The sequence below is a fragment of the Vidua chalybeata genome, chromosome 6 (genome assembly GCF_026979565.1).
Source record: "Vidua chalybeata isolate OUT-0048 chromosome 6, bVidCha1 merged haplotype, whole genome shotgun sequence".
Classification (NCBI taxonomy): Eukaryota; Metazoa; Chordata; class Aves; order Passeriformes; family Viduidae; genus Vidua; species Vidua chalybeata.
The window spans coordinates 6,580,329-6,605,475 of NC_071535.1; the positions used below are offsets into that span (position 1 = coordinate 6,580,329).

The 25,147-nt window shown below is 43.7% G+C and overlaps 1 protein-coding gene across 1 annotated transcript in view; it reads left to right on the forward strand.

The window, feature by feature from the left end:
• The first annotated feature begins 6,635 nt into the window (after positions 1-6,635).
• RHOJ (ras homolog family member J) overlaps positions 6,636-25,147 on the forward strand; it is a 60,691-nt gene continuing 42,179 nt past the window's right edge. The window contains exon 1 of the mRNA XM_053945786.1: positions 6,636-7,321. Within this exon, the coding sequence (XP_053801761.1) occupies positions 7,144-7,321 (178 nt within the window). The 5' untranslated portion in view covers positions 6,636-7,143. The remainder of the gene's footprint in view (positions 7,322-25,147) is intronic.

A 25,147-nucleotide genomic window follows, 5' to 3' on the forward strand; every position in this document is an offset into this window, starting at 1 on the left:
AGCCTGCTCCCTTCTTTCCAAGAGAGTAAAAACTCTGCATGAATGTTTTATGAATCAGACGTGTGTTCATTTCAACGATAAAGCCAGCTTGGCAATTTGGGCTGGAAAGGGGGAAGCTGAAAACCTACAGATTCCAGCTGGCATGTTTTGAGACACGAACCTCTTCCCCCATTGGAAACATTACATTTGGACCCATCTAACTTGGGGAAGTTTCTCTGCTTTTAATGAAATTGCAGATTATGTCCCAAGCATTACTCAGAGGTGAACAAAACAGATTTGTCCCTGTAATAACTTCACTGAGTACCTGCACACACAGTGCTAATTGATCACAATGTTGGTGCCCTCAATGCTGCTTGATTTCCTGATTGCAGCCCTTTTATATTCCCAGCAGTCCACCATCAGCAGAGGCAAATGCCATTTCGAGATGCAGAAGAGGCATAGATGAGGTTTCTCTTTGTTTAACCTCCTGCTGTACTGCTCAACCTAAAATAAATGTAATTTAGGGGGAAAAAAATCTCTATGGAAAACATCATAGATAGGGAGAAAGAAATTGCCTGAAGTGATGTTTTTTTCTGACCCTATGCTAATCCCAGGCTGAATTTTTACCTAAGTCCACTTCTCCCCACTGTGACAGGGAGAGGTAAAGAACGAAGAGAAGAGAGAGAAGAGAAGAGAAGAGAAGAGAAGAGAAGAGAAGAGAAGAGAAGAGAAGAGAAGAGAAGAGAAGAGAAGAGAAGAGAAGAGAAGAGAAGAGAAGAGAAGAGAAGAGAAGAGAAGAGAAGAGAAGAGAAGAGAAGAGAAGAGAAGAGAAGAGAAGAGAAGAGAAGAGAGAAGAGAAATGAGACAGCCATGGAAGAACAAAACCAGAAAGCAGAGAAGGCAGAGGCAACAGCCAGTGATCTTCTGGAAGGAAATGAGAGAATTCTGATGCAAACAGGGAGAATATGCACCAGGTGCAGATATTCCAGTATCCAGAGGGAACTTTTACACCTCCAAGCAAAACTCATCCTCAGAGCCCAAATTCAAATACCTATGAACAGAAAACAGCTGGAAATGCAGACTCTGGATAAGTATCACCAGCTGGGGGGTGGGTGACACACACAGAGCACTGTCTGCAGTCAGGGATGCAGAATTAGGTAACAGGGAGCACTGTCTGCCCTAGTAAAAAACTGCCCACCCCATTCACAAACACACAAATACAACATGGGCAGTTCTCATTTTACAGCAGCACCCCCTGGGAAGCAAGAGGGGTCTCTGCTGAAGAGGACATGAAACTTCCTTTGCTTTCCTCCTCTCCCAGAAGCCTCTTGTTTCATCAGCTCCTCTTTGCAAAGGGAAATCCAATGGCACTGATTATATCCAGGGCAGCAGCTTGAAGCAAAGAACCCCCACTGCTGGCATGGACCACCACGGTGGAGCTGCTGGTGGCAGCTGCCTGATGGGGTGGGATGGCTGGAGAGAGGCTTCCTCTCTCTCAACAAGCCTCAAAGCTGACTCTCTTGCCCATCAGCAAGATGCCTCTAAAAAGGCTTCACACAGAGCACTTCCAGACCCGTCCTGTGGTCACTGTTAAGCTATCACTTTTTTTCTCCTGAATTTGCTGCTTCTGCTTTTCAATATATCAAATTTACTTGAGGTCTCAGTGAGCACTTCACTGGGGTGGGAGGCTGATGAATGGGGCTGACAGAAAGAAAGGAGGAGAGAGGATGGAGGGAATAAGGATAAAATGCTCTCATTTAATTAAATTTTAGCACAATGTGGAGGGCCATCCAGGCAACCCTAGAACAAACAGGAGCCACCCCAATATCTAAGACTGGAGGTGAGAGATATGGTGACTGTGGGGATGTCTTAAAGTTCCAAAGACTTTTTTTACTGCAAAAGGCTGACTCTTACAATAACATAGTACAGGCAAGGTCCTGAATTTGATGGCTAGAGAAACTTGGTTTTTAACAGCACAGTGATAGTTAAGCTTAATATAGTTTTGCTATGTTCAGTCCAATACCAACACAATTCCTGCCCTAAAAAACCTCAAAATCTAAACAGATTAGACAAAGGATAAGAAAAATGTGAGAAGATTTGCCTGAAATCAATTTACAGTTCAGTAGTAGTGCCAGAAACTTCATTTCCTCATCAGCACTGGTAGGTGGAAGGAGAGTGGCTGAATGTGTCTATTTCTAGCAGCAAGGCATGGGGAGAAAACTTCACAGCAGTGTTGTCACCTTCAAAATCCCCCACCCTGGGGAGCTTCTTAAGCATGAGAATGTAGAGACAGATCTGCTTGGTTTAGGCCAGGAGAGGATTTGGGAGAACAAGACATAAGAAAGAATAAGACCCCTTAAAATCAGTCAGGTCTGGTGAGGAAATCACTTAGTGCAGAACATTGCTCTGCCTGTCAGGTTTTAAACTCTTAAGATTGCTCCAAATGAGACCACTGCATTTCAGGAGGCACTGGAGAAATGTAGGGATGGCAGGCTGGCCAGGGGAAGAGAGCAGGGAGAGCAGGACAGAGCATCATCCCTTTTTTCCTCCTGTAAGCCTGCACAGAAGTACAGAGTCGAGTTAATTGGCCAAGATATTGCTAATTGCAGAGCTAATTAAAAAAAAATTGTGAGTCCTTTGTGTCCTGCAGATCTTCTCACCTAAATCTTTTGCACCAGCCTTGAACTTGCTAATCCCCAGGGGAGCAGTGCCAGGCACCCCTGTCTGGCCTGTGCTGATGAAGATGAAGGTGATGCATCCCCACAGCACATGGGAGTTGGAGATACTCTGCAGCCTTAGGAATAGATCTGCTGCCAGTAAATCCATTAATTAACAAAAGGTCAGAGACACTTCATCTAGAGCAGAGATTGCCTGAGAAACTTGTCTAGAAAGTGTCTCAGGTGACATCTTCACTCCACGGTGCTCGTCTTCACTCCACCTGCCCAGATCTGTTTGTGCTGTGGTGCCCTTGGCTAGAAACTTGTAAAATCAGTGGGAAACAAACTGGGCTGGTTATCCAATAACCACACACATTTAAACAAGATTTCCAAGCATTCAGACTAGTTGCCTTTACTACTTTTTTTTTTTCCAGACACATCTTCCCAAGCTATGGCTTGTAACCAGCCTGCTCTTATTGGGTTTGTGAGATGGTTATGATTGAAATCTTGTGAAAAAATCTGACCAATTCTAATCTGATTAGTGAAATAGCAAAAAAAAAAAAAAAAAAAAAAAAAAAAAAAAAACCTGGATCTAGAAAATCATTAGACCTCTCTGACATTTGCTAATGATTACCAATCACCCCGTGGCTTCCAGGCTGGGGCTTGAAGGCAGCTCCATTGCTCAGAAGTGCTCTTAGGGGAGCTGAAACTTGCACAGTAGTGCAGAAGGGTCAGCTTAACCTATAGAATTGCCACTTGCCATTTGCAGGTTAACAAATCTTCTGTAAAATGCTACAGGATTGCCTTAAACTTTGCCAGACTGCTAGATGACAGGTCTGACCTGTTAATTCACACAGCAAAGTCAGAGCCAACTTGATAAGTAAAACAACAACCCCAGAGTAGCAGAGGGGTAAACACTCTCTCAGTCCCCTGAGTAAAGTGGTGTAAAACAACGTGATCAAACTTTGCTGAAGCTAAACCAGCTTTTAAAATGTTTTGATCCAGCTGATCTAAATGGTGCCAAACTGAGTTAAAGACATGAGATTAAAAAGAACATGTGTTTTCAGTCTGGTTACAATTCTTGTTTTATAATTTTATCATAACTCCTCTAAAGCTGCACATACCACCTATATAGGTAAAGCAAAGTTGTAGCACTGAGTTTGAGTTTTGCAGGTCAGATGTCAGCCTTCTTTCACATTCAAGATAAACTCCTGTTATTTATTCCAGGCAATCCATTATTTAGGCTCTGGCTTCACAGCTGCACTTCCATTATTCACACTGAGGGATATAAGGCCTTTTACTGATGCATTTTTAACTAAAACTGGTCCCCCACAAAGTGTCCCATGCATCAGAGCTTAGAATTGGAAGGGTCTGCAAAGACCTAAGGATTTCAGGAAGAATTTCTCCCTTGAAAGGATGGTCCAGCATTGGAATGGACTACCCAGGGAGGTGGTGGAGTCACCACCCATGGAAGTGTTCAGAAATGATTGGATGTGGCACTCAGTGCTGTGATTTAGTTGATGTGTGATAATGGAGCAAAGGTTGGACTCGAAGACCTTGGACATTTTTTCCAACCTTAATGAATTTGGGTTTCTCTGATTCTATGATCTACCAGTTCAGCCCCTTAATAGCAAGAGAAAATCTTTAAATTTTGGAAGATTTTTTTTTTTTTAAGGGGGAGAGAGAATAAAATCACTTTAATCCTCTAGGAAAAACAGCAATGAAATTTCATAATTTAACCTCTTGCAAAAGAAGGGGATGTGGGCACAGTCCTGCTGGGACTTGCCCAGCTTTATGATCAAGGAGGAATGAGCCATGGGGATTTTGTTGCAGGCCTAAATCTGGCCCAATTAGCATTAAATCTTGCCTTAACTGTAGTATGTCTGATGTTGAAAAAAGCTTGCAGATGGATTATGCCAGTGTAAAATGGGAAGCAAGGCAGCTTTTGCTTTTGTCTGATAGATGCAGTGGGGAACTGAGCCATGAATTGTTGGAATGTTTTTCTTCCTCTGGCTCTGCAGTTACCTTGCAGCAGCATGCACCTACATATTTGGCAAACTTTCCCCACCAGGTCACCAGGCTGGTAAGCAAAGGCACAGAGGGGATCAGGCTGCTGGTACCTACTCAGCTGCACAGCCACTAAACAGAGCACAGGCTTGGAGTTTGACCTTGATGACAACTAGAAATAAGCTTAAAGAATAAACCCCTGTAAATGTGCTGCACCTCAGGATGGCCCAGCCAGGTTGCTGATGGTGGAAATGATCAGCAGAGCAAATGCTTGGAGAATGGAGGTCCTGATGCCCAGAGCTCACAGGTTTTCTTGGATGAAGCTCAGCCTTGGGCTGCAGTTTGAAGCTAGGAGGATGCACCTGATCTCCTAACTCTGGGAAACACTTTAGTGATGCCTCTGATGGGAGGTGTGATGCTGGGCCTAACACTGCCTGCTCAGCTCCCTGTTATCAGCAGGGAGGGGGGATGGATGAGGTGAAAGTCACAGGACACAAATTACTGAATGACCAAGACTCCTGGTTAGAGACAGAAAACAGAGCTCCCTGGGGCTCCCCAGGTGAACAGACAAACCTTGCTCACATGTTTTATCCATCCTCCATCCCTTGAAGTGTTCAAAGCCAGGTTGGAGGGGGCTGGGAGCAACCTGGTCTAGTGAAAGGTGGCCCATGGCAGGGGGATTAGGACTAGATGATCTTTGAGACCCCATCTAACACAAACTATTACAGGATTCTATAATTCTATAAAGCACCCCTTGGGGAAGGTGTCCAGAGCTGATCCAGCACAGGTAGATCACTGAAGAGCTCTGACTGACTTAGCCTGTCCAGGGGAGGTTGCAGGTGGGTCTGCCATGCCCCTTCACCACAAAAAAAATTGAAGGACACACATTTTGGGACTTCCATTGTTTTGGCTGTGTTTGTCCTTACTCCTACAGTTTAGGGCTATAAGATTTTCTTTCTAAGGCTGTGCTGCTCTTTGCACTTCCAGGTGTGCACTTGTGTGCACTTTTGGGCATTTATCTCTCGCCAGGTGTGAGCAGGGCAGGGGAAGCATTTATCACCCGTGGAGTGCCAGCAGGGGGGTGTTTCCCCCTCTCAAAGCCTTCCAGCCTCTTGGAGGGGAAATGCAGCCAGCAGGATGTGCTGGGCTGCTGCACTGGGGTTTGTGTCAATGTCTGGCTCGTTTCTGCTGGAAATTGCAAAATCTTTCCTGTGCAAGGAGCGGGAAGTTTTGCCCTTCGTGAACATGTAGATTGTTGTGTATTTAAATGGGGAGAACACTTAGGAGGCACGTGAAGGACCGGAACAAACCAGAGGGGGCAGGAATCATGTAGATCAAAGCTGGTTTTTCACAGACTGCTATACAAGGGGTTGTTTGTTTGTTTGTTTAATTTTTTTAATTTCTCTAACTCTTAATTCCACTTTATTCTCTCTGTCTGTGTTTACATCTTTACATTAGGAGGGGGAAATCTGTCTTTTTTGAAAGAGGGGAGATGAGGGGAAAAGCAAGAGAAACTTTCTGAGTGTGTGAACTGAAAAATCAGTTATTTATTCTTTATAACAAACACTTTAAAGAGCTATAGAGACAGAAAGTTTACATTATTTAGCCACTATACCTCCTCTCTGCTTCTCCACCTCGCCCTTTCCCAAATGGGAGAAAATATCCATTTGAGATGAGAGGAGGTCGTGCCTGGGATCAGCAGGAATCCCTGGGACAGGGGCAGAGCTCACAGCCTGGCCGTGCATCTCCAGCCCTCCCGTATTCCAAATTCTCCCAAATCCTCCTCTCTGGGGCCGGCAGCCCGGAGAGCAGCTGGATGGAGCAGAGAGCCTAAAAAACTTCATTCTGCAGGGGGACCTCTAGTGTTTTCCTTTCTCCATGTCCTGGCAGAGTTCCTCCAAAGTACAAATACACACAGAGCTCCCATTGTTTGCAGCCCTTCACAAGCCCACTGATCCTAATATGGAATTCAGCAGGAAACCCATGATTTCCTGACACACAGCAAGCTGGAGAAAGAAAGGAAAAACTCCATTAAAAGCCTCCAGACTCTCCTCCATGTAGAAATGAAATGGAAAATGGAGTGGATTTAACAGGAATCCCTGGTTCCTGCGGCCAGGCTGGAGGAAGGGAGACACAGATCGAAGCCGCAGGCTGCTGATATTTTTTGAAGTTGCGATAAAGACTGGGAACGGCGGGGCAGGATGAGGATTTCCTGACTGGGACAAACGAAAAAGGACAGATCACTCTTTTTTCTATGCTATTCCTCTCTGTGTGTTTAATTTATTCACCTCGATGATCCTCTTGACTGATCTGGTAACTGTTAGAAGCGGCTGTGACAGCCTGGAAACATTAGTATGATTTCCTGAGTTTGAGATTTGCTGCTCTCCCCCCACCCCCCTCCTTCTCCAAACTCAGGAAAAGTCAATACAATCGCACTTCATTTTTCCTTCATGTGCACTTGGAAGTCCTGGGAGCAGCAAGAGCAGCGGCAGCAGCAAGAATGAACTGCAAGGAGGAAAATGACAACCGCACTGATGGGAGCAGGAACAACCCCAAGAAGATGCTGAAATGCGTGGTGGTTGGGGATGGTGCAGTTGGGAAAACCTGTTTGCTGATGAGCTATGCCAATGATGCCTTCCCAGAGGAGTACGTCCCCACTGTGTTTGACCACTATGCAGGTAAGAAAGGGCTTTAAAAGAAATTTAATCGAGAGCTGCAGGACAGCCAGGTGGGAGGTGAAGGCGGCTCGAGGAGAGGACAGTTCAAAAGGGATGCATGGGTTACTTCTTGTCCAGGAATGTCATTCAGGCCTGGATGGTTGCCAGGCAGCTTAGATGGCAGCTCATAAAATTGGGACAATGCAGGATTTATTCAGAGAACTTATTTGTTTGCTTCTGATTTTTGTCTTGTTTTTGGCAAATAAGAAGAGTTAGGGATGCAGTTAAATCCACTGTGTTTTGGGACAACAAATGTGATTCAGCCTCTGTCACTTTGTATTCTTGGTTAGTTTTTGAAGTTCTGAGCTTTGCAGTTTGCAGTTAAGAAGACTATATATGTGTGTGTGTGTGTATATATAGATATATACTATCACAATCTTGTCCCTCTTGGCAAATGATACATAAATTACAATATATATATCATATTTAATGAATAGTCTTTGAGAATATATCCTGTTTTAGGAGATCTTTGAGAAAACCAGCACAGTCTCTTTCCAAGCTGTCAGTATATAACTCTCCTTTCAGAGATGTTTGTTACTCCATCTATAAATAGATTTTAATACTACAACTTGATGGTAGTGAAAGGCAGAAGAGGTGATTGATTTGAATTCTTCATAGTAGGGGAATTTGTAGTATAAGAAAAAAAACACAAACATAATCAAGATCACCAATGATATTCACTGCATTGCTGTGCAGAACAGACCCACAGATTAAGTACGATATTCACAGGCCTCTTTCTGTAGCAATTACTGACTTTATCCAGCTGTGTCCAAAGTTATCACGCAGATGTTTCATAGGCTAAAACTGGTGTTCAAACATCTGCTTAAATTTTACTATCCCAAATTCTGTTGTTTTTATTCTCACGGTGCTCCTTTGGCTTACGGAGTTTTTTAATGAGATCCCTGACACAGATTCTAGAAGCACTGCAAAACTCATTGCTTATCTTGCAGCAGCAGTTGGAGTTTCTCTCATTCTCTCCCCACCTCCTTAAAAACTGAATTTTCATGGCATGGTTTATCATAGATTTGGTATTCTGTAATGGGAAAAATCCCTGTTTGCATTCTGGCTCCGTGTCAGGTTTAGCAGATGAACTGGCCAAACAAGAAAGCTGTGTAATTGCAGAATCTGATCCGTGGAAATGTGAAGACCTTTTCCTCCACAAGAGTGGGCAGCGTCACTTCTAATGCAAGCAGCTCTCTCTTTCCTCTGCCTTTCCCACCAGATTGATTGAGTGATCCCTTTAGAAAAAAAAAAAAAAAAAAAAACACATTTCTACAGACAAGATATACAACAGAATATTGCCTGTTGGAAATATGTGCTTCCATGAGCCAAAGTCCCTAAGGGCTGCCTTATACTGCAACAGCACCCACTTTCCTGTGATAACTTCAGATCTGCTCATCCCTTACCAAATGCTGATCCCAGCACCCACTGCCCTTCTCCCACTCTCCTCCATGCCCTGCAAATACCTCTGCCTATGGGAAAAGCCATCCAATAGCTGGTGCCAGACCACGTGGGCATCAGCCTTGGTGGTTTTGGTGTGAGCCTGGGGGCACACACATGGCACTTGGTGGGGGCACCACTCTGAGTTTCTCCTCCCTAGCCAGACACAGGTGACTCACAGGGACTTGCTTTGATTCCCTTTCCTCTGTCAGAACTGTTGGAAATTGTCACTGGGCTCAAAAGCTACTGAGAATTTAAGTAGCTTTCCTCAAATGGGAAGATGAAGCTGCATAATCCTGATTTCCTTGGGGTAAAAGGAGTATGGAGGCACTTTTAAATCAAGTCTCATTTTCAGAATTTGAAGATTTAACCTCTAAAATATCTCCAGCTCTTTTTATCTGCCTTCTTATAGCACATAAATATAAAAGTATTTTCAGTGAGAAAACTCATCAAGATAAGGGGAAAAAATAGCTCTGCTTATTAACATGCTGTACTGAGACAATCCCTGCCCAGTGGCAGTGGTCAAAACTAGCACTGATCACAAATGAAATTTCAGTGTTTTGAGGAATCCCATAATTTATTAAACCAATTTCACTACAAAATTGCACACAGAGTCGAGCAGTAGGAATTACTTCTAGAGCAGAGTGCTGGGAAAAATCCCACTCATAAAAATATTACATGGCATAAAGTATACCACAGCCTATTTAAAATACTGTGGGTATTGACTGAGTAAAGAACTCATTTGGAGCAACCTTACCCCTGAGCTTACAGTTTTTAGGATCTTCTGCTGGATTTCCCACATCCATCTGCGTGGCAGCCCATGGTAAAAAGGAGAGGTGGCACAGCAGTACCATGGTCACAGAGGTACCACGGGCATGGTGGCACCACAGCATTTGGGAAAGCTGCATACATGGACAGATCCTGAAGGGTGTAGGAGGCTCTGGAAAATCACATTTGAATTTACCCCAGGAAAATGGTTTGTCTACCCCTGTCCCTGCCACTGCTGAAACCAAGTGTTTCAGTGTCAGTTTTCCCAAGCAGGCTGAAAACATCAGATTCAATGGTTCATTTCTGTGCTGGAAATGCTCAAAAGCAATTAATTCCTGCAGATTTTTGCAAAGCTTCCCTTTCCATGGAAGGTTTTCCACCCAGGCATTATTTCCAGCAGTGGTGTGTTAGCAAGGGCTTCCTCTTGCCTCACCAGGTCACAGCCTGGTTGTGACTCCCGGGGCATTTACCAATTTACTTCTTTTTAATGGAAAGTGTAGAGGGTGGGGAGGGGAAGCATTAAAACCCAAGGATTCCAGTGGTGATCTCAGAGCAGTTTCTCACTGCCACGACTCCAGCGACTCGGGGGAGACAGTGATGCTCTCCAGCCCAGCTTTGGGAAAAGCTCCAGCTGCGCCAGTGCCGTGGCCAAGGCATTAACTGTTCATGGCCCTGAAGCACCAGCTCTGTGCACTTGCCCTGCTGCAGCTCATCTCCTCAGCTCCTGCAGCTGAAGCAGGTGGACGCAGCAACAGGAGTGGTCAGAGGAAGAAACAGCCGAGTTCCTGCACTATTAGATCTGCACGGTGCTTATTCAATGCTTTTCACATGAAAGAGCTTGAAACCACTTTAATAATGTTGGGCCCAACCTGCCTCTGAGAAAATCAAAGGCAGGAGCTGAGTGTCGCCCAGGGAAGGAGCAGATATTCCTGCAGATAACTCACACAGCATTTACAGCTCGGACGCAGCAGTGCCTGGCACCAAAAGCTCTTGGTGGCTCACCACGTGTGCAGCTGCACTGCACAAAAGTCCAGACCAGTTATTAGCTCCACACTGGTAATATCCTGCCTCAGATTTCACCCACAGTCCACAAAACCGAATTTCTTCAGGGCCTGTAGCCAGTGTTGGGATGTGACGGGTGTAGAGTAGGATCAGAGCAATGCCAGACAGATGGGGAGGGCAAATTTGTTACTTGGATATGAAAATGGTTTATTTCATTGGATGCATGGAATTTTATGAGTCTGGTTATTTCTCAAGGCATTTTGAAGAGGTTTTGCTGGAGGCCAGAGCCCTGAGTAGGTTTCCTTGCTTTGGTGAATTTCCAAGTCCTGCACTGGAAGTGTTTAGCCACAAGGCAAATGGCTGTTTCTAGGGCAGGCTCACCAAAGTGCTATCCTAGTGACAAACAGGATATTGCTGGCAATAACTGTAACAATAGGGGCTGTTTGGATAGTGAGTAGATGCTTTAACATGCTGGTTCCACTCCTTTGAACACCAAATGCTGGTTTTTCCGTGAGCAAAGGTCTCTCAGCCAGGGTGACTTGTATTGTGCCTAGCTATGTGAGGTTACAAATGTTTATTTAGGGCTGAGGTTGGACCAACAAAAAAACTCAATTCAACAACTAGCAGAGCTGGTTTAATAGTACTAAAGTTAGCTGGCTTGCTCTGCGAACTACATAAGAAAAATGTGTGTTGTTACTTAGGAAGCCACTGAGCATCCCATTTTATATTCATGAAGCCTAAAAACATAGCAATTTTTAGCATGAAATTTATTTGCCCTAAAATTTATATTCAGGTTTCCTAGAGGGGTGATCAATGCCCCAAGGCTGTCAGTATTTAACAGGCGTTTGTATAATGCCCTTAATTATGTGCTGTGAGTTTTGGTCAGCCCTGAAATGGTCGAGCAGGACTAAATGATCGCTGTAGGCCCCATCCAACTGAAACTATTCCATTCTATTCCAGAAGTGCATTTCTTATAGGTAAAAAAAAAAAAAAACCTCTCCATGCTTAAGGAGCAGTAACAATGGCATGCAGCAAACTTGGCCCACTGTGCAGACAAGGGTGATTGGACTCGTCAGATGGCTGAAGTCTGAGGAGAAGAGGGTTGTGAGTCTTAAATTCAAGTCCAGTTCAGGCATAGTACAGAGATGAATACCATACAAACAGCTTTTAGGAGCCAAAGTTGCATCTTTGATAAATGAGAGAGGTCAATCCCTCCAAAGGAGAGCTGCAAAGCATCTGCAAAAAGTAGACGGTGTAAATATGTCCCTCCCTCCCCTCATGTGTTGGCACAAACTGGTGAATATTTATAAATAGTGAACCCATTTGAAAAAAATTAGCATTGGCACGTGATCAGCTAATTAATAGCATACAGAATAGCTCAGGCCTGACTGGGGCTCTGTAAATTAAAAGCAATGTAGAAGAAGAGAGACATTACTTACTGTTAGGAGACACATTTTTTGTTCTTCAGTGATGATTCAATGTAATCTGTCTGACTTTGCACTGAAGTGGGCTGGAGCATCACCAGTCTCACAGAGCAGTGATCCCAACCTTGCTGGCCAGACAAGCTGTGCAAGAAAGGAGAGTCTCCTGCTCTGGCATTTTTAGTAGCATAGAAGTCTGCACGGCTGCTCTTGCCCAGAGCAGGCAGCTCGTACCTGTGCAAATCCACAGATCTATTATGTCCTGCCTGTACGTCACAGCACTGACCCAAATCCCTGTTCCTCGTGTCCCCCCATGGAGAAAAGGAGTTGGAAGTGGGCTATCAGTGATCCTGGGGCTGCCCATGGCTGGTTGCTCTCTGTCCTGGGGCTGGCAGGGGCACCAAGGGGAGACAGGCCAAGCACCAGGCAGCTCTGCCTTGCAGCCTCTCCCCAGGGAGCAAAAAACACCAGCCAAGACATGGCAGAAACGCAAGGGGAGCCCTAACATCCCAAATTTCTCCAGCTACAGGCACGAGAGCACATCTGACCACACTTCTGGTGTGCTAGCCATTTTAAATTGATTGCTAATGCACTCTGTTTTCAACCCATCCCTGCTTACCATGGTGTGTAAATGATAACCCCAAGACCAACACTTTTTTTCCTTGTTGAAACTCTGACAGGAAAAGACTGCCCAAGTAGATCTACAGTTTCTGCACGGGTGCTGCCGTGGGAGTCTTCACACTGCCACATTCTTGAGACAGTTGTCTCCTATAAACAGTCTTGGTAGCACATTAGAGAAACTCTTCATACAATGTTTGGGGTCATTAAACTCAAATAGATATAAATAGCACTGAAAGAGAGCTGTGATGTTTATTTGCATGGATATTTGCAGTGGGTTTTTTTTTTTTTTTCCTTTTAATGTTCATCCAATTTTGATCACACAGATTTGAACTTTAGCCTTGAGACAAGAAAGCATTGACTCTTTTAAGAGCTGGCTCTTTAAACTGGCAGCCACTGAACAGATATGTTCATTTTGCCTCTCAGGAGCTGAAAAGACTTCTCTGCCAATCTTCCTGGTATCATCCAGAATAGACCAGGGATCTCAATAAAACATTCAAGGTATGACAACACAACAAACACACCAGTGCAATTCAAATATTTCCATGGCTGGATTTTTTGAAGATGAATTTTACAGAACCACTAATTCTCAGTCTCCCCACAGAAGGTTTAATTCTGTCCTGAGTCATACTAGTCAGAGGTGATGTAGTGATCCTCAGGTTTTTCACATCCAGGAAGCCTGAGCAGTCTTTTTACCGAAAGGATGCCTTTTGCCTGAATCACCATGGTTATTCCATACTCATTTGGGAGGCTCCACATACACCCCCTTTTTCCTTCTGAAGGTGCTGTCAGTATGCAAAGACCCGAGATAACTATCGCTGCTATCTCTTCCTCACACACATCCCTGTATTGTCCTGAAGCTGCACAATCCACTTGAAGCCCATGGAGACAGAGGTGTGTGCTTTGGGTTTCTGTTTCTCAGGGCAGATGGTTTCTGCAGCAGTGCTCTGAGCACTGTGGTGACAAATTGTCACCCCATTGTCCCCTGCCCCTACAGCTGTGAATGGGGATGAGCCTGCAGCACCCCAGCTGCTCCTTACCTTTGCCTCTGGCTGTGTTATGCAGCTTCTCTCAGTACTGCTGCTGCTCCTGGTTTGGTTTCATTTTGACTTCGTGCTCCAGAGAGGCCCAGAAGAGCTCTGCACCAATCCCACACCCACCAGGAGCCAGGACTCAGCTGACAGCCCAGGACAGAGAACTGATTTCTCCAGCCCATGGCAGCAGCCAGTGCATGTCCTTGTACTTCCAGCACAGCAGAGGACAACACTGCACCGTGAATGACACTGGCAGTCTGAAAACTGAGTGTAGAGAGTAAGGAAGCAGGAATTAGAGGAGTTGATGGAGCAGCCATGTTGCTTTATCCAGATTTATCCAGCCTAAATTCCACCTAAGCCCCACTGTCTACTCTTTTGTATTAGATATGTGATGCTTGAAGGGCACGAGGAATCACAAAGAATACTAAACAAGGAGTTAGACCATTTGAATGTGTGTTGGTGGTTGGGATGTAGAATGATGGGATTTTTCTTAAGGTCAGCCACAGGCCTGAGGGAATGGATTGGAAAGAAGGAAAAGTCAAATGGCTTAAAAAGAAATATTTCTTTGCATGGTGTGTGATTAACCCAGGGAACTTATCACTTTATAAAAGTTCTTGAGGACAAAATTTTAACAAGGTGTGCAAAAAAAGCAGGGTTGAACCATGTATCAGGAAGATTGAGTGATATCATAAGCTCATGAAAAAGACTTCTGCAAGAAATGAGCTGACACAACTTTGGTTTAGAGTTCAGGACAAGACCTACATTTGGCCTGATGAATGGCAAATTATCTTAAAATTGCTCACTGTTATGTCAGAGATGAAGACACCAGGCTGTGAGTTTGGCCCAACCTATCACCTTGTGCCCAGAGCTTTAGAAAATAACTTTTTGGCGTGATTCTTCTAATATATAGATGGGCAAAAAGATTTTTAAATTTTGCAGCAATGGACTGCTGCAAAGAGACATGAAGGGATTTTTAAAAATTATTCTTTTCTTCTCCACTACTCCAAGACAGTCAGGCCTAGTCTTTCCCTCCCCTTGTCATCTGCCTAGCATTGCAGGAGGTGACATCAGCTGAGAAGACCAAAACTGTAACTGTGGCCTCTGGCCCTTGAAGGACAATCTCTACAGCTTGAACTTAATCACATCCACTATCTCAAAATCAATAATTGACTACTCAGTACATGTGGCCAAGCAACCCAGATGAGGGGACAAAGCCACTTTAGGGGTGGTGCCAGATCAGGCAGCCAAGGCGATGCTTCACAGCAGAAGATGCTCCACATCTAGGAAAGAAAAACAAAAATTTAGCAAAGAAGTCTAAGCCAAATTCCTAGACATTAGAACTTCATTTCTGCCACATGTGGCAGTGTTTTCATTAAGTCATCATTGCAATGGCTTAGTTACTGATCAAGCCAATGCTAAATACCTCTGCTAAAACTTGCTTCTCATTTTCTGCTCTCTTCATAAACTTGATACTTTGATGTCTGCACTAGTGATCCACATCATGGCTACTCTGCATCACTGAGTAGATTTTGCCATGCAGGCAGTGCCTTTCCTATGTTCTGAATTTCCAGTTGTTATGGCCAGACCTGATGACATCATGGAAATGGCAAGGGATGAGGAAGAGCAAACATATTTCCTTCAATTGTTCTGTTCAGACAAAGGCATTAAACAGTAATGACATCTCCTGTCAAATTATTATTTATCTTTCCAATAAAAAAATACAAGTTATTACATTTCTCATCTGCTTTTACAAGTGACCATTTGCCATTCTCCACTTATATTGTCCTTGTACCTTGAGCTATGGGTCTTCCACCTAAGTCAGGGAATATGTTACTAAAGAATGAAAGTTTTAAGAATTATCACCCAATGTTTTATGCCAAGGGGGAGTGAATGAATGAATTCTAAACAGGATTATTGAACTAGTATTCATCTCCCTTTTCTCCTCAAATAATATGTGGGAAAATTAGTTTTAAAGTGATGTCTAATAATTAAAAGATTACCAAAAAAGTTGATTTACCTTATTTAATATCTAGCGTCATTTGCATTCAAAGTGAGCGGTCTCCCCCCTTCGTAGATTTAAGGCCAAGATCAAAACCTTCTTCTTAAATGGAAAGTCATATGTGAGGCAAGATGGCTTGGAAGGGTCCTGGGGGACACAGTCACCTGCTGGGAGTTGTTGTCCCCTAGCTAGTCCTCACATCCAAAGTGGTGTTTGGGGTCCCAGGGAAGGGGAAGGCATCAAAGACCATGACAGGCTGTTAGTTCAGCTAACACACTTCTCCACATCCAGCGTGTGTCCAGTGGAGCAGCAAAGCCAGCACTGAGGCTGCCCCAGGGTTGCCTTTTTACCTCGGGAACTGGCACAGCAATGAATCCATAAATACACCAACCACCCTCAGGGGAAGAAAAGGCTGGAAAAAAACTTTCACTGACAGGAGAAATACTGGGAAAAAAAAAAAAAAAAAAAACAAAAAAACAAAACCCAAACCTCCCAAAGGAAGGAGATGGACAGCTGTAAAAATATTCCCAAGCACAGTGGCACAGGAGGCACAGTCAGGAGGGTGATGGCATTGGAGCAAGAGGGAAAAAGCAGCACAGTGCTGTACCAACATCCTCACTCCTGGTTCAGGACAGTGTGCAAGTGTCTCATGGAAACAGCAGTCCCAGGGATGAGCACAGGAGCCAGCACTTAGACACCTGAAAGAGTTAAAGAGGGCTGTGCAGAGGGGCTGGACAGAAAGGTCCTGCCACAGTGCAGGAGGATGCCTGAGATGACTCACTGAAACTGCTTTCCAACCCCTGCAAACAGAGGCCACGTCTCTTGCTAAAGACTCTCTGGCACTGACTCCAGCTATAACTTTGAAGTAATGGCATTAACAGTATCTGCTCATGCTCGGCTTTCTGCAGACTTTAAGGAAAAGCACAGCTTCAGCAGTGAGTGGGAAAACATACATGTTCAAACAGAGCATTAATTTCTGTCCCCTGGGAGATGGGACCAAAAGAGCATCTATTTGCAATAATATGCTGCTTTGCTGAGAACAGACTTAAAGGAAAATCCCATAAGGTTGGAAAATGTGTTTTAAGTTCACAAACTGTCTCATGCTCCGTCTTCTGGCAGCTATCCAGGTGCTGTGTCCTCACAAGCCAGACCCTCCCCATCTAGGACACACGTGGTTTCTGAGCAATGCCCCCAGCTCCATGTCAGAACTGGCTTTCTCCAACAACTAGGTGTAAATTCAACATCTATGTCTAATTTTGGGAGCCCAGTTGCTGAAGTCTCTGTCCACGAGCAGCAGAAATGCAGAGACTTGATTTTTTATTTAGAAGTTGAGACATTTCCACAAGGAAATCTCAGCTCTGGCACAAACTCACACTGAAAATGCCTCCTGAGACCATCTATTTTATGTTGTCTGTGTCAAGCCATGGCTTGTGGCAGTAACACCCAGGACCTCATGTTGTCCATTCCAGCTGGGTTTGGCTGTATGATCCTGCCTCCCAAATGGCTCCACATGGGCACAAAAACTTCACTGAGGGCTCGTGGTGTATCTGCATATAAATCACAAAAGAGCTCTAGAGAGCTGTTTTCAAACCGCATCTTTAATTTTGTTTAGTTACAGCTACTCACAAACCTTTTCAGCTGTATCAAGAACACAAAGGAGACTGTAGAATTGCTTGTAGTTTCTGTCTAGTTTGAGCCCATTTTTGCTCATTGAAAACTTGCCATCAAAATTTTCAGCAAAAGCATGAACAACTTCTAGGAGGCCATTAGGATGCTATTATTTAAGCTCCTAGAAAGACCCTTTACCTCCACAGTACAGCTCTGCTGTGTTCCAGGTAGCCACACAGTAATGTAACCAATGAATTACAAAAATCCAGCACAGTTCCCTTCATCTCATTACTTTCTAGTTACTGCTCAGGATATTTTAAGCCTCTTCCAGGAATACAAGGGAGCAACACCTCTCATTAAAAAAATACATATGTGAAGTACAGCTTTAAGAAAATATTTTCCAGGAATATCAGCCATGAAAACAGGATCAATCTCAACATTAAAAGAGGAGTTCATACTCAAAACAAATTCAGCTAATCTGCCAGAAACCAGGCCTTATGGATGAAGTCCAAATTAGCTGAGCCAGTTCATGATGTCATTAATATGGAGAATTTTCCTTGCCACGCACAGAAATAGTCTCTCACAGATTGTGCCACTTGAAGATCTGCTAGGCATTTACCTAAACCATTTGGTTTGGTTCAAGTCCAGTTGGGTGAGGTTGCTGTGGTTCTTTTATTTTAATACTTCAGAGTGTTAAGTGCATTTTCTCCCTCGAGTGTCCCTCACGGGAAACTGCTAAAATGGTGAAATAATTCATTCTTCCATTATTTGAATCACATTGCTCAATTTACTTCCTTTCCTGTAAAGAGCTCCTTGTAGCAATACCATAAGTCCCTCCTAATGCTTCCAAGGAAGGAAGAAGCAACAGGGAGTGTGAATACAAAATGAGGTCCCAAATCTGAAGTAATGTTTGACAAAGGAAATCTGTGCCAAGATAATGGGGGAACAGCAATAACTTGTGTTCTCTCCATATGGTGCTCCCAACTGGGTTTCTCTCCCCCTGCCTTCTATTTAAATGCATGAAAGTGAGAGATTAGGAAAAGAAAAATAATAATACGAGTCTTGCAATGGTTTTGCAAGGAGAACAGTATTTTGAGACTATGCCCAACAGGGTGGAAAATCCCAAGGACACAGGGGAGTCTTGTCCCTGGCCAAATGCATTCACAGTATGTCTTGGTGAGGTGCATGAGACAATTCTTACAAAAACCTCCTGACTAGAGAGCACCTTGTACTTTCCATCACATGTAGTCTTTCCAGGTCCTGATTTCCTTTCTGCTGCTTCCTCCAGCTTTCAGAATGAATAGCCACATTTCCTTTTCTTGGGATTTATCTTCCACGCTGCTTTTTTTCTCATGAGCGGGGTCTTTCCACCTGAAATGTTAAAGAAAAAGAAAGACAGATTGTCTTCCCAAAGCTTTCCTGGATGCAGCATAGGCCATGGAGCTGGCCAGAACCAGATATGGATCCTGCAGAGCCACCTCTGAGGCAGCTGGGTCCAAAACCAAACCACAGACATTGCACACATAGCGGCTGCCCCACACGCCCTGGGTGATAATTATTACCGGGTGTCTCTTCTGATTCCCTCTGATGCTGCCAAGCTGGCCAGGGCCAAGGGCATGAAAGCAGATGTTCTTCCTCCTGACAGATGTCAGCTCTGCCCCATGGAAAATGTCATCTGAGATGAGTGAGAACCAGCAAGCAGCCAGGCAGGGCTTTGCAGGATGGTGGTGGGACCACCCCATGGTGTCCACTGTCCATTCCAGCAACCACCTCTTTCCTGGCAAAGCCCTGCCACAGAATTCCATAAAAATATTATCTCAGTATTGTGTAAGTTAGGGAAGGTCAGAGAAGCCAAGGAGCTGCATGAGAACCAAAAAAAAATGCCCAAGTAAATAGAAGAGAAGAAGTGGAGAAGTGTGGGAAAGAAATGTATATCCTTAGAGGATGGAGGGGAAAGGTATGTTTAAGAGCAGACAGTCCAGAAGATGTCCATAAATCACAAAACAAGTGATTTGTAACAACTATGTTTTGGGGGATATGACTCATAGTTTTGAACTTTTGGGGTTAGCAAAAGCTCTGGCCAGAGCATTTTTCATGAACTGTCCCACCAAGAGAAAATGCTGATTCACGAAAGCTGAAGCATTTTTTAAATACTTGAAAGGACAAATTCTTGAGGTCCAGGGCCCTCTGGTTATTTCTGACAGTGCAGCAAAAAAGGCCCAAATTGAAAACATAATATCTGAAGGTTTTGTTTTCATTCCATTGTAAAATGAAAACAAATTGTAAAACCTCAGAAGTTGTCACAAAGCTGAATTATCATCCCCCTGGCCAGTTCTACTTAACTGTTGTTATTATCCTTTTTCCAGTTGCTGTATTGCAATCATTATTAACCAAGGGTAGGCTTCCTTTAATTGAAATATTTGTGCAGCAAAGACAGAAATTTCCAAGGAAAGCGCTTGAAATAACATGAGTTTAGGTGTGATTTTAGGCTCTCTCAACATGAAGAGCTGCAGTGGTTGCAGGGAGAGGTTGGGAATCCTCACAAGCCTTGGCAAACCTGATGGCAGAACCAGGCAAGTGCTCAGGAGAAAACAGTCTTTGAGCTGATTATTGCTCATTGTGCCTTCACTCTCTCTGGTACAGGCTACTGCAATGGGGATTTTTCCTCTTCTCTTTTGGTGACTTCTGTCATCATATAAATGTCCAATAAATCCACATTTCTGATTTCTGATAAGACAATACATGTTTGATTCCCAGGAGAAGGAAAATACCCCAAACACTCTCAAAGGTTTTCAAGGGTCATCTTCCCTCTGCCAGACACAATCTTGCTCCAGTGAGCGGTCCCCAAAGTTAATAACACTGGAACAGGGACTTAGCTGTGCTGCCCAGTGGACACAGAGGGAGGTGTCTGTGGCCACATTCTAGAAATGTTGCTTGTAAATTATGGGGGAAATGTGAAGGACCTGATTGGGAGCTCATTCTGCATCCACTTAGGAAGAACACCATTATAGTTAGGGGAATTGGGTTCTGTGCAATCAGTTCAGTTGAAATTCAACCTATATTCCCATTTCTGTCACAGGATCCCTCCTATATATCTGCATTTCTGTTGTCTGTCATGTTAACAAACCAAGGCACTGCTGTTTGATAGGAGGGATTCATTCCATAAGCCTGGAGCTAAAACAGTCAGTTCTTCCCAGGAGCTTCTCCAGGGAGGGCTCAAAATCCTGTCATAAGTATGAATTACATCTGACCTAAGGAAGTTCATTTGGGGTGTCTGAGGACCACTGAATTTCAAATTTCCTATGTGGGCAACCCTTTTGAATGTGTTCCTGCTGTGAGCTGTCAGGCAAGAAATAAAACAGAGACAACAGAAGTAGTGAGAAGTCACTACTGATGGTGCCTGATGGATTTTCTTCCTTAGAGGAGCTGGAAGCATAACCTGAAAGAGGCTGGTTTCCTTTCCCAGTCAGTGTGGTGGGTGTGGGTGCCTAAATTTAGATATAGCCTCTATTAGTTGTAAATATTTATGCCTGTTGCCATAATAAATAGCTTTTAGTCTGACGATCTTCAGCAGATGAAGAAATTGTGGTAAATATGTTTTCAGATCGAAAAAGGAAGAAGTGATAGATTTTTAGGCAATCTTTTTCAAGGCTGGCTATGTTCACACAAGACTTGGGTTGATCTGGTTTTGGAAGGCTCACAGAGCTGGGGCCAAGCAAATCTAAGTCAGGAAACCCTTGAAGTGAAGGAATGTATGACATATAATAAAAAGACAATAGATGAGTAAAATAAGAAAAAGAAGCAGGTATTTTAATTAATGAAATTCTCTGCAAAATTCTAAGCTCCTGAGGAATCAGAATAAAGATACAGACACATAGTAGATAATTTCTCAAGAATAAAGTGTCAATTTTCTCCTTATATATTTACAGAACATGCAGGGAAATGTTCATGTATTAATAATTCTATGTTTTATTTTTGTCAAATAATTAGATTACAAATAAGCCATATGTTTGGTTTTCTTTCCAAAATTTTGTTCTTTGTTATATTAATTTGTATAAACAATTGGAGAAGTACCTATAGTTTCCATTTCAGGGAATTTTCCCCAAAATCGTTTCACAGATGCCTCTTGCTAAGCAAAGACAACAGTTCTAATGTCCCTCTCTATTTCAATCCCTGTTAATTTCAGGGACTCATTAATGAGCTTTATTTCTCTCCATGTTTTGGAATAATCAGAGGAATAAGAGGTTGATCAACAGGGGAATACAGATACCATTTCTCCACTTCTGGGAAATCTCCCATGTACCTGCTCAGAGAAAAGCAACCCCACCAAAATCCTGGTAAGGGCCAGAGTTCACCAGCAACAATAGGAGAGAACAGTAACAGGAACCAGAAAGTCAGGGCAGATCAGGCAAAATAAACACCAACTTCAAAAAATGTGCAGAGCCCAGAAGGAAACTGGACTTTGGCATTCATGCTGTACAATGGAGTCTTTCCCAGGGTAGAAAAATATGTAGTTGGCTGGAAAATTTTTCTCTCTTGCCTGCACACCTCAGGCCACGGCCAGATGTGAGAGGATGAAAAATATATTCACCTCTTATGGAAAGGTAGGGCAGGGTTTTTGAAGCCACCTTGTAAAGCTGGATATCCCGTTCAAATTCACCTTGGAAACAGACATTTTGGGTTCCTTGGGAAATCCTCCCCCCTCATTTTGACTTCTATGTTCAAATCCTCTCATTCAGCTTCTTGAGCTGCTGAAGGCTCCCAGCACCTCCATGACCAAGAGTCCTGTCACAGCCCTGCAGGGCAGCAGGAAGCCCACCCTCAGCACCCACTGCATTCGTTTATAGAATGGCTTATTTGGGTGGTCATTCAACCCTTGGCTATGGAAATGTAAGTGCTCAGTAGGAGTCTCAGCATCAGAGACTTTGGTAGCTGTAGCAGAGGATGTTTGACATCACAATTTCTGCAGTCACCCAGTTGGAGGGAAGGCCACAAATTCCCTTAGCTCAGCAAAAGTACAGAGTGACTGGGAGATGATCACTGACACAGGGAGTGCAATGGATACACTCCAGATGTCTCTTTAACATCTGCTGGAATTTATATTCACCCATTGGCAGATGGGAAACCTCAGTTCTGAAAAAAAAAAAAAAAAATCGATGGGCTGAGTTTATAGTAAGGTAGCCAAGACTAGAACTTCCAGTGGTTTGTTTGTCATCCAGCTATTTCTAGAAATACCTCCCTCTGCCCTCTTGGACACCAGGGTGTGTATTTCCCAGACTTGTAGCTGTCTTAAAAGAAAACAGATCTTATACCAGGAAGAAGTGAGACTGTGGAGATCGATATGTCTGAAGGAACAGGGGTGGGAAAAACTCCAGGGAAAAATGTTCAAGAGGGAAAGCATATTTGCTAGAAAAAACCTCTGCAGTTTGCCATCATCCACATAGCCTTGGGTGAAAAAAGAGCTTTTTTGGAGTGAGTAAACATAGGCAAACATGGCAGCAGAGGCTAAGGGATGTGGTGCGGAGTTCAAAAGGATACGGCCCTTGTTTCACCTCGAAATTACAAAGTGAACAGAAGGTTATGAGGATGAAATGATTTGTAGGATTGAGTTAATTTGTCCCTGGTGCGTTCCTGTGATTACAAGAAGATGTAATTTTTCCATAACTCACCCACAGCTTACTTTAGCCCTGGTTTTCTGGACACCAATCCATCACTGACCAGGTAGATATAACCTGAGGAGTGTCTGACTTCCACCATCTGTTTAAGTGTCAGGGAGCCCCTCAGACACCCCAGGCTGCCTTATGAACATACCAGCAACAATTTAGCATTTTAACTGAAGGGGATGGGTTTGAAGAGATATATATAGGGGTACATTTCCTGACATTTTTCTCATCCTAATTTCTCCAGAGGGTCTCAGGAGTGGTCAATCCATCTTTTATTTGAGAATCTGCTCCTAACTCAAAGTCCAAAGATCCTGAGTGTACAGAGAAATGTTGCTGTTGTGAGAGGGCAGAGATTTTTGAGAAACCCCTTTGTTTTGAAATCCTCTTAAAACCAAACCAAACCAAACCAAAGCAAACCAAACCAAACCAGTTTCTTAGTGGTCCTCAGTGGTGCGGTATAAACAAGATTTAATTTTCATATCTTTGCCATTTGCTCACTGCTTTCCCCACTGAAATGGCACCAGCTGGCCATTATTATTTCACACTCTGGAGGGTTCAAATGTTCATGAGCTCTCCGATTCTGGGAGCTCTCATTACCAAGAGCAAGAAAGGTTTCTGGGCTGTTTGGTCAAATAACACACTTCATATATGAGCACGGCATAATAATGCATACGCTGCCTAATGTTAAGCAACCCACTGCACACTATTGAATGCTTAAAAACAAAACGAACCACTGTTATTTTAGATGATCTTGATCATTAAAGCCCTGTGGGCAGCAGGCATCACAGCAGTTAATAGTAACAGTATTTAACATCAAGGAGTAGGATATATTAAGCAAACATTAAGTTCAACCCATAAGCAGTCTCTAGCATAAGCACAGCAATACATAAAAGCAGGTTTGTGTCAATACTCACATTTTATTTGGAGGGAGGCACTGGCTTGGGAGGGTCACACAGCTGCAGGGCAGGAATCATGGCCAAATCATCTGTGTCATGGACCAAAGCCTTACCCACAGCCCGCCCCGCCTGCCCCCGCCGTGTGCACTAAAGCTGCTCCTGCCTTTATTTTTCCCCTGAAAGAGCTCGAGGTTTAAGCCCTGTTTGCTTTGCCAAAACAGCTCCCAGTCGGCCATCACATCGTGATTTCTTTTCTGTTTCAGTGTCTGTTCATGGAATCACTCTGCTGAAGGCAATATTCCTGTTGGCATGACCAGGACGGGGATTTCACCCTGTGCCCAAAAGCCTTCCCAGCTGGGCAGCCAGGCTTTCCCTTTACTGCCCTTCATGCTGTTTCTCCCAGCATTGCTGAGTCCATGCCCACATGAGTGATGCTGGAGATCACTGAACTCTGTCCTGAGAGGAGCAGCAGAAATACAGAGTGAGGGACTATGGACCACAGCAAGTTCTTGTGCTTTCTGCCACTAAAAATATCCCTCCTTATCTTCATTCAGCCCCTGTGCAGGTGTAATTACACATTTGTCTCCATGCATGGCAAGGAAAGTCCTTCCCATAATCATGTTTACACTCATCTGGGTTTAAAAACTCATTGAAGATAAGCACACACTTGCGTGTTCTGCTGGGAAAAAAAAAAAAAAACCAGAATGAGAAGAGTCGGAATTACGCAATATGGAAAGAATACTCTCCATTTATTCAGCGTGTCTTGACAGTACATAAAAAAAACATTCTGGAGCTTTCTTCTGGGCCAAATATTTCTCCCACTTCATACCATAGGTATGCTCCAATTGTGCTGGGAGCAGAATGGCAATACTATGACTCACTCCATATTGTAGGCTGGAAGAACCATATTTTGTTCCAGAATGAAATAGATCGTAGGCATAAGATTTAAAAGGCAGCTTTTTGTAAACTCTACTCCAGTGTGTTCTGGAGCACATTTTGATCAGTTGCACCATCCAGTACCTCTCCAACTACAGACCTGGCTTTGCTTATTTTTAAATTTACAACTGTGCTGAGAATATAGCATGTCCAAATTACCTTGCAGTGGTGAGTGCAGGAGTTAAATGAATTTTTTGTGTTTCTTTCCAGAGCAACCCTCATGGCACTAATTGCTGCCACACACTTTTGCCATCAATTCAGTGTTGTGACTGTGCTGAAGCACTCAGGCACAGATGAAATGATGCTGTTCTTGTGTCTCATAAAGGCCTACTAAAGTGATCCAAATCTTTTTGTCTGCCAGTCCATAGGGAGTGAGAATGATCATCCTCCTGCTTTGCTTTT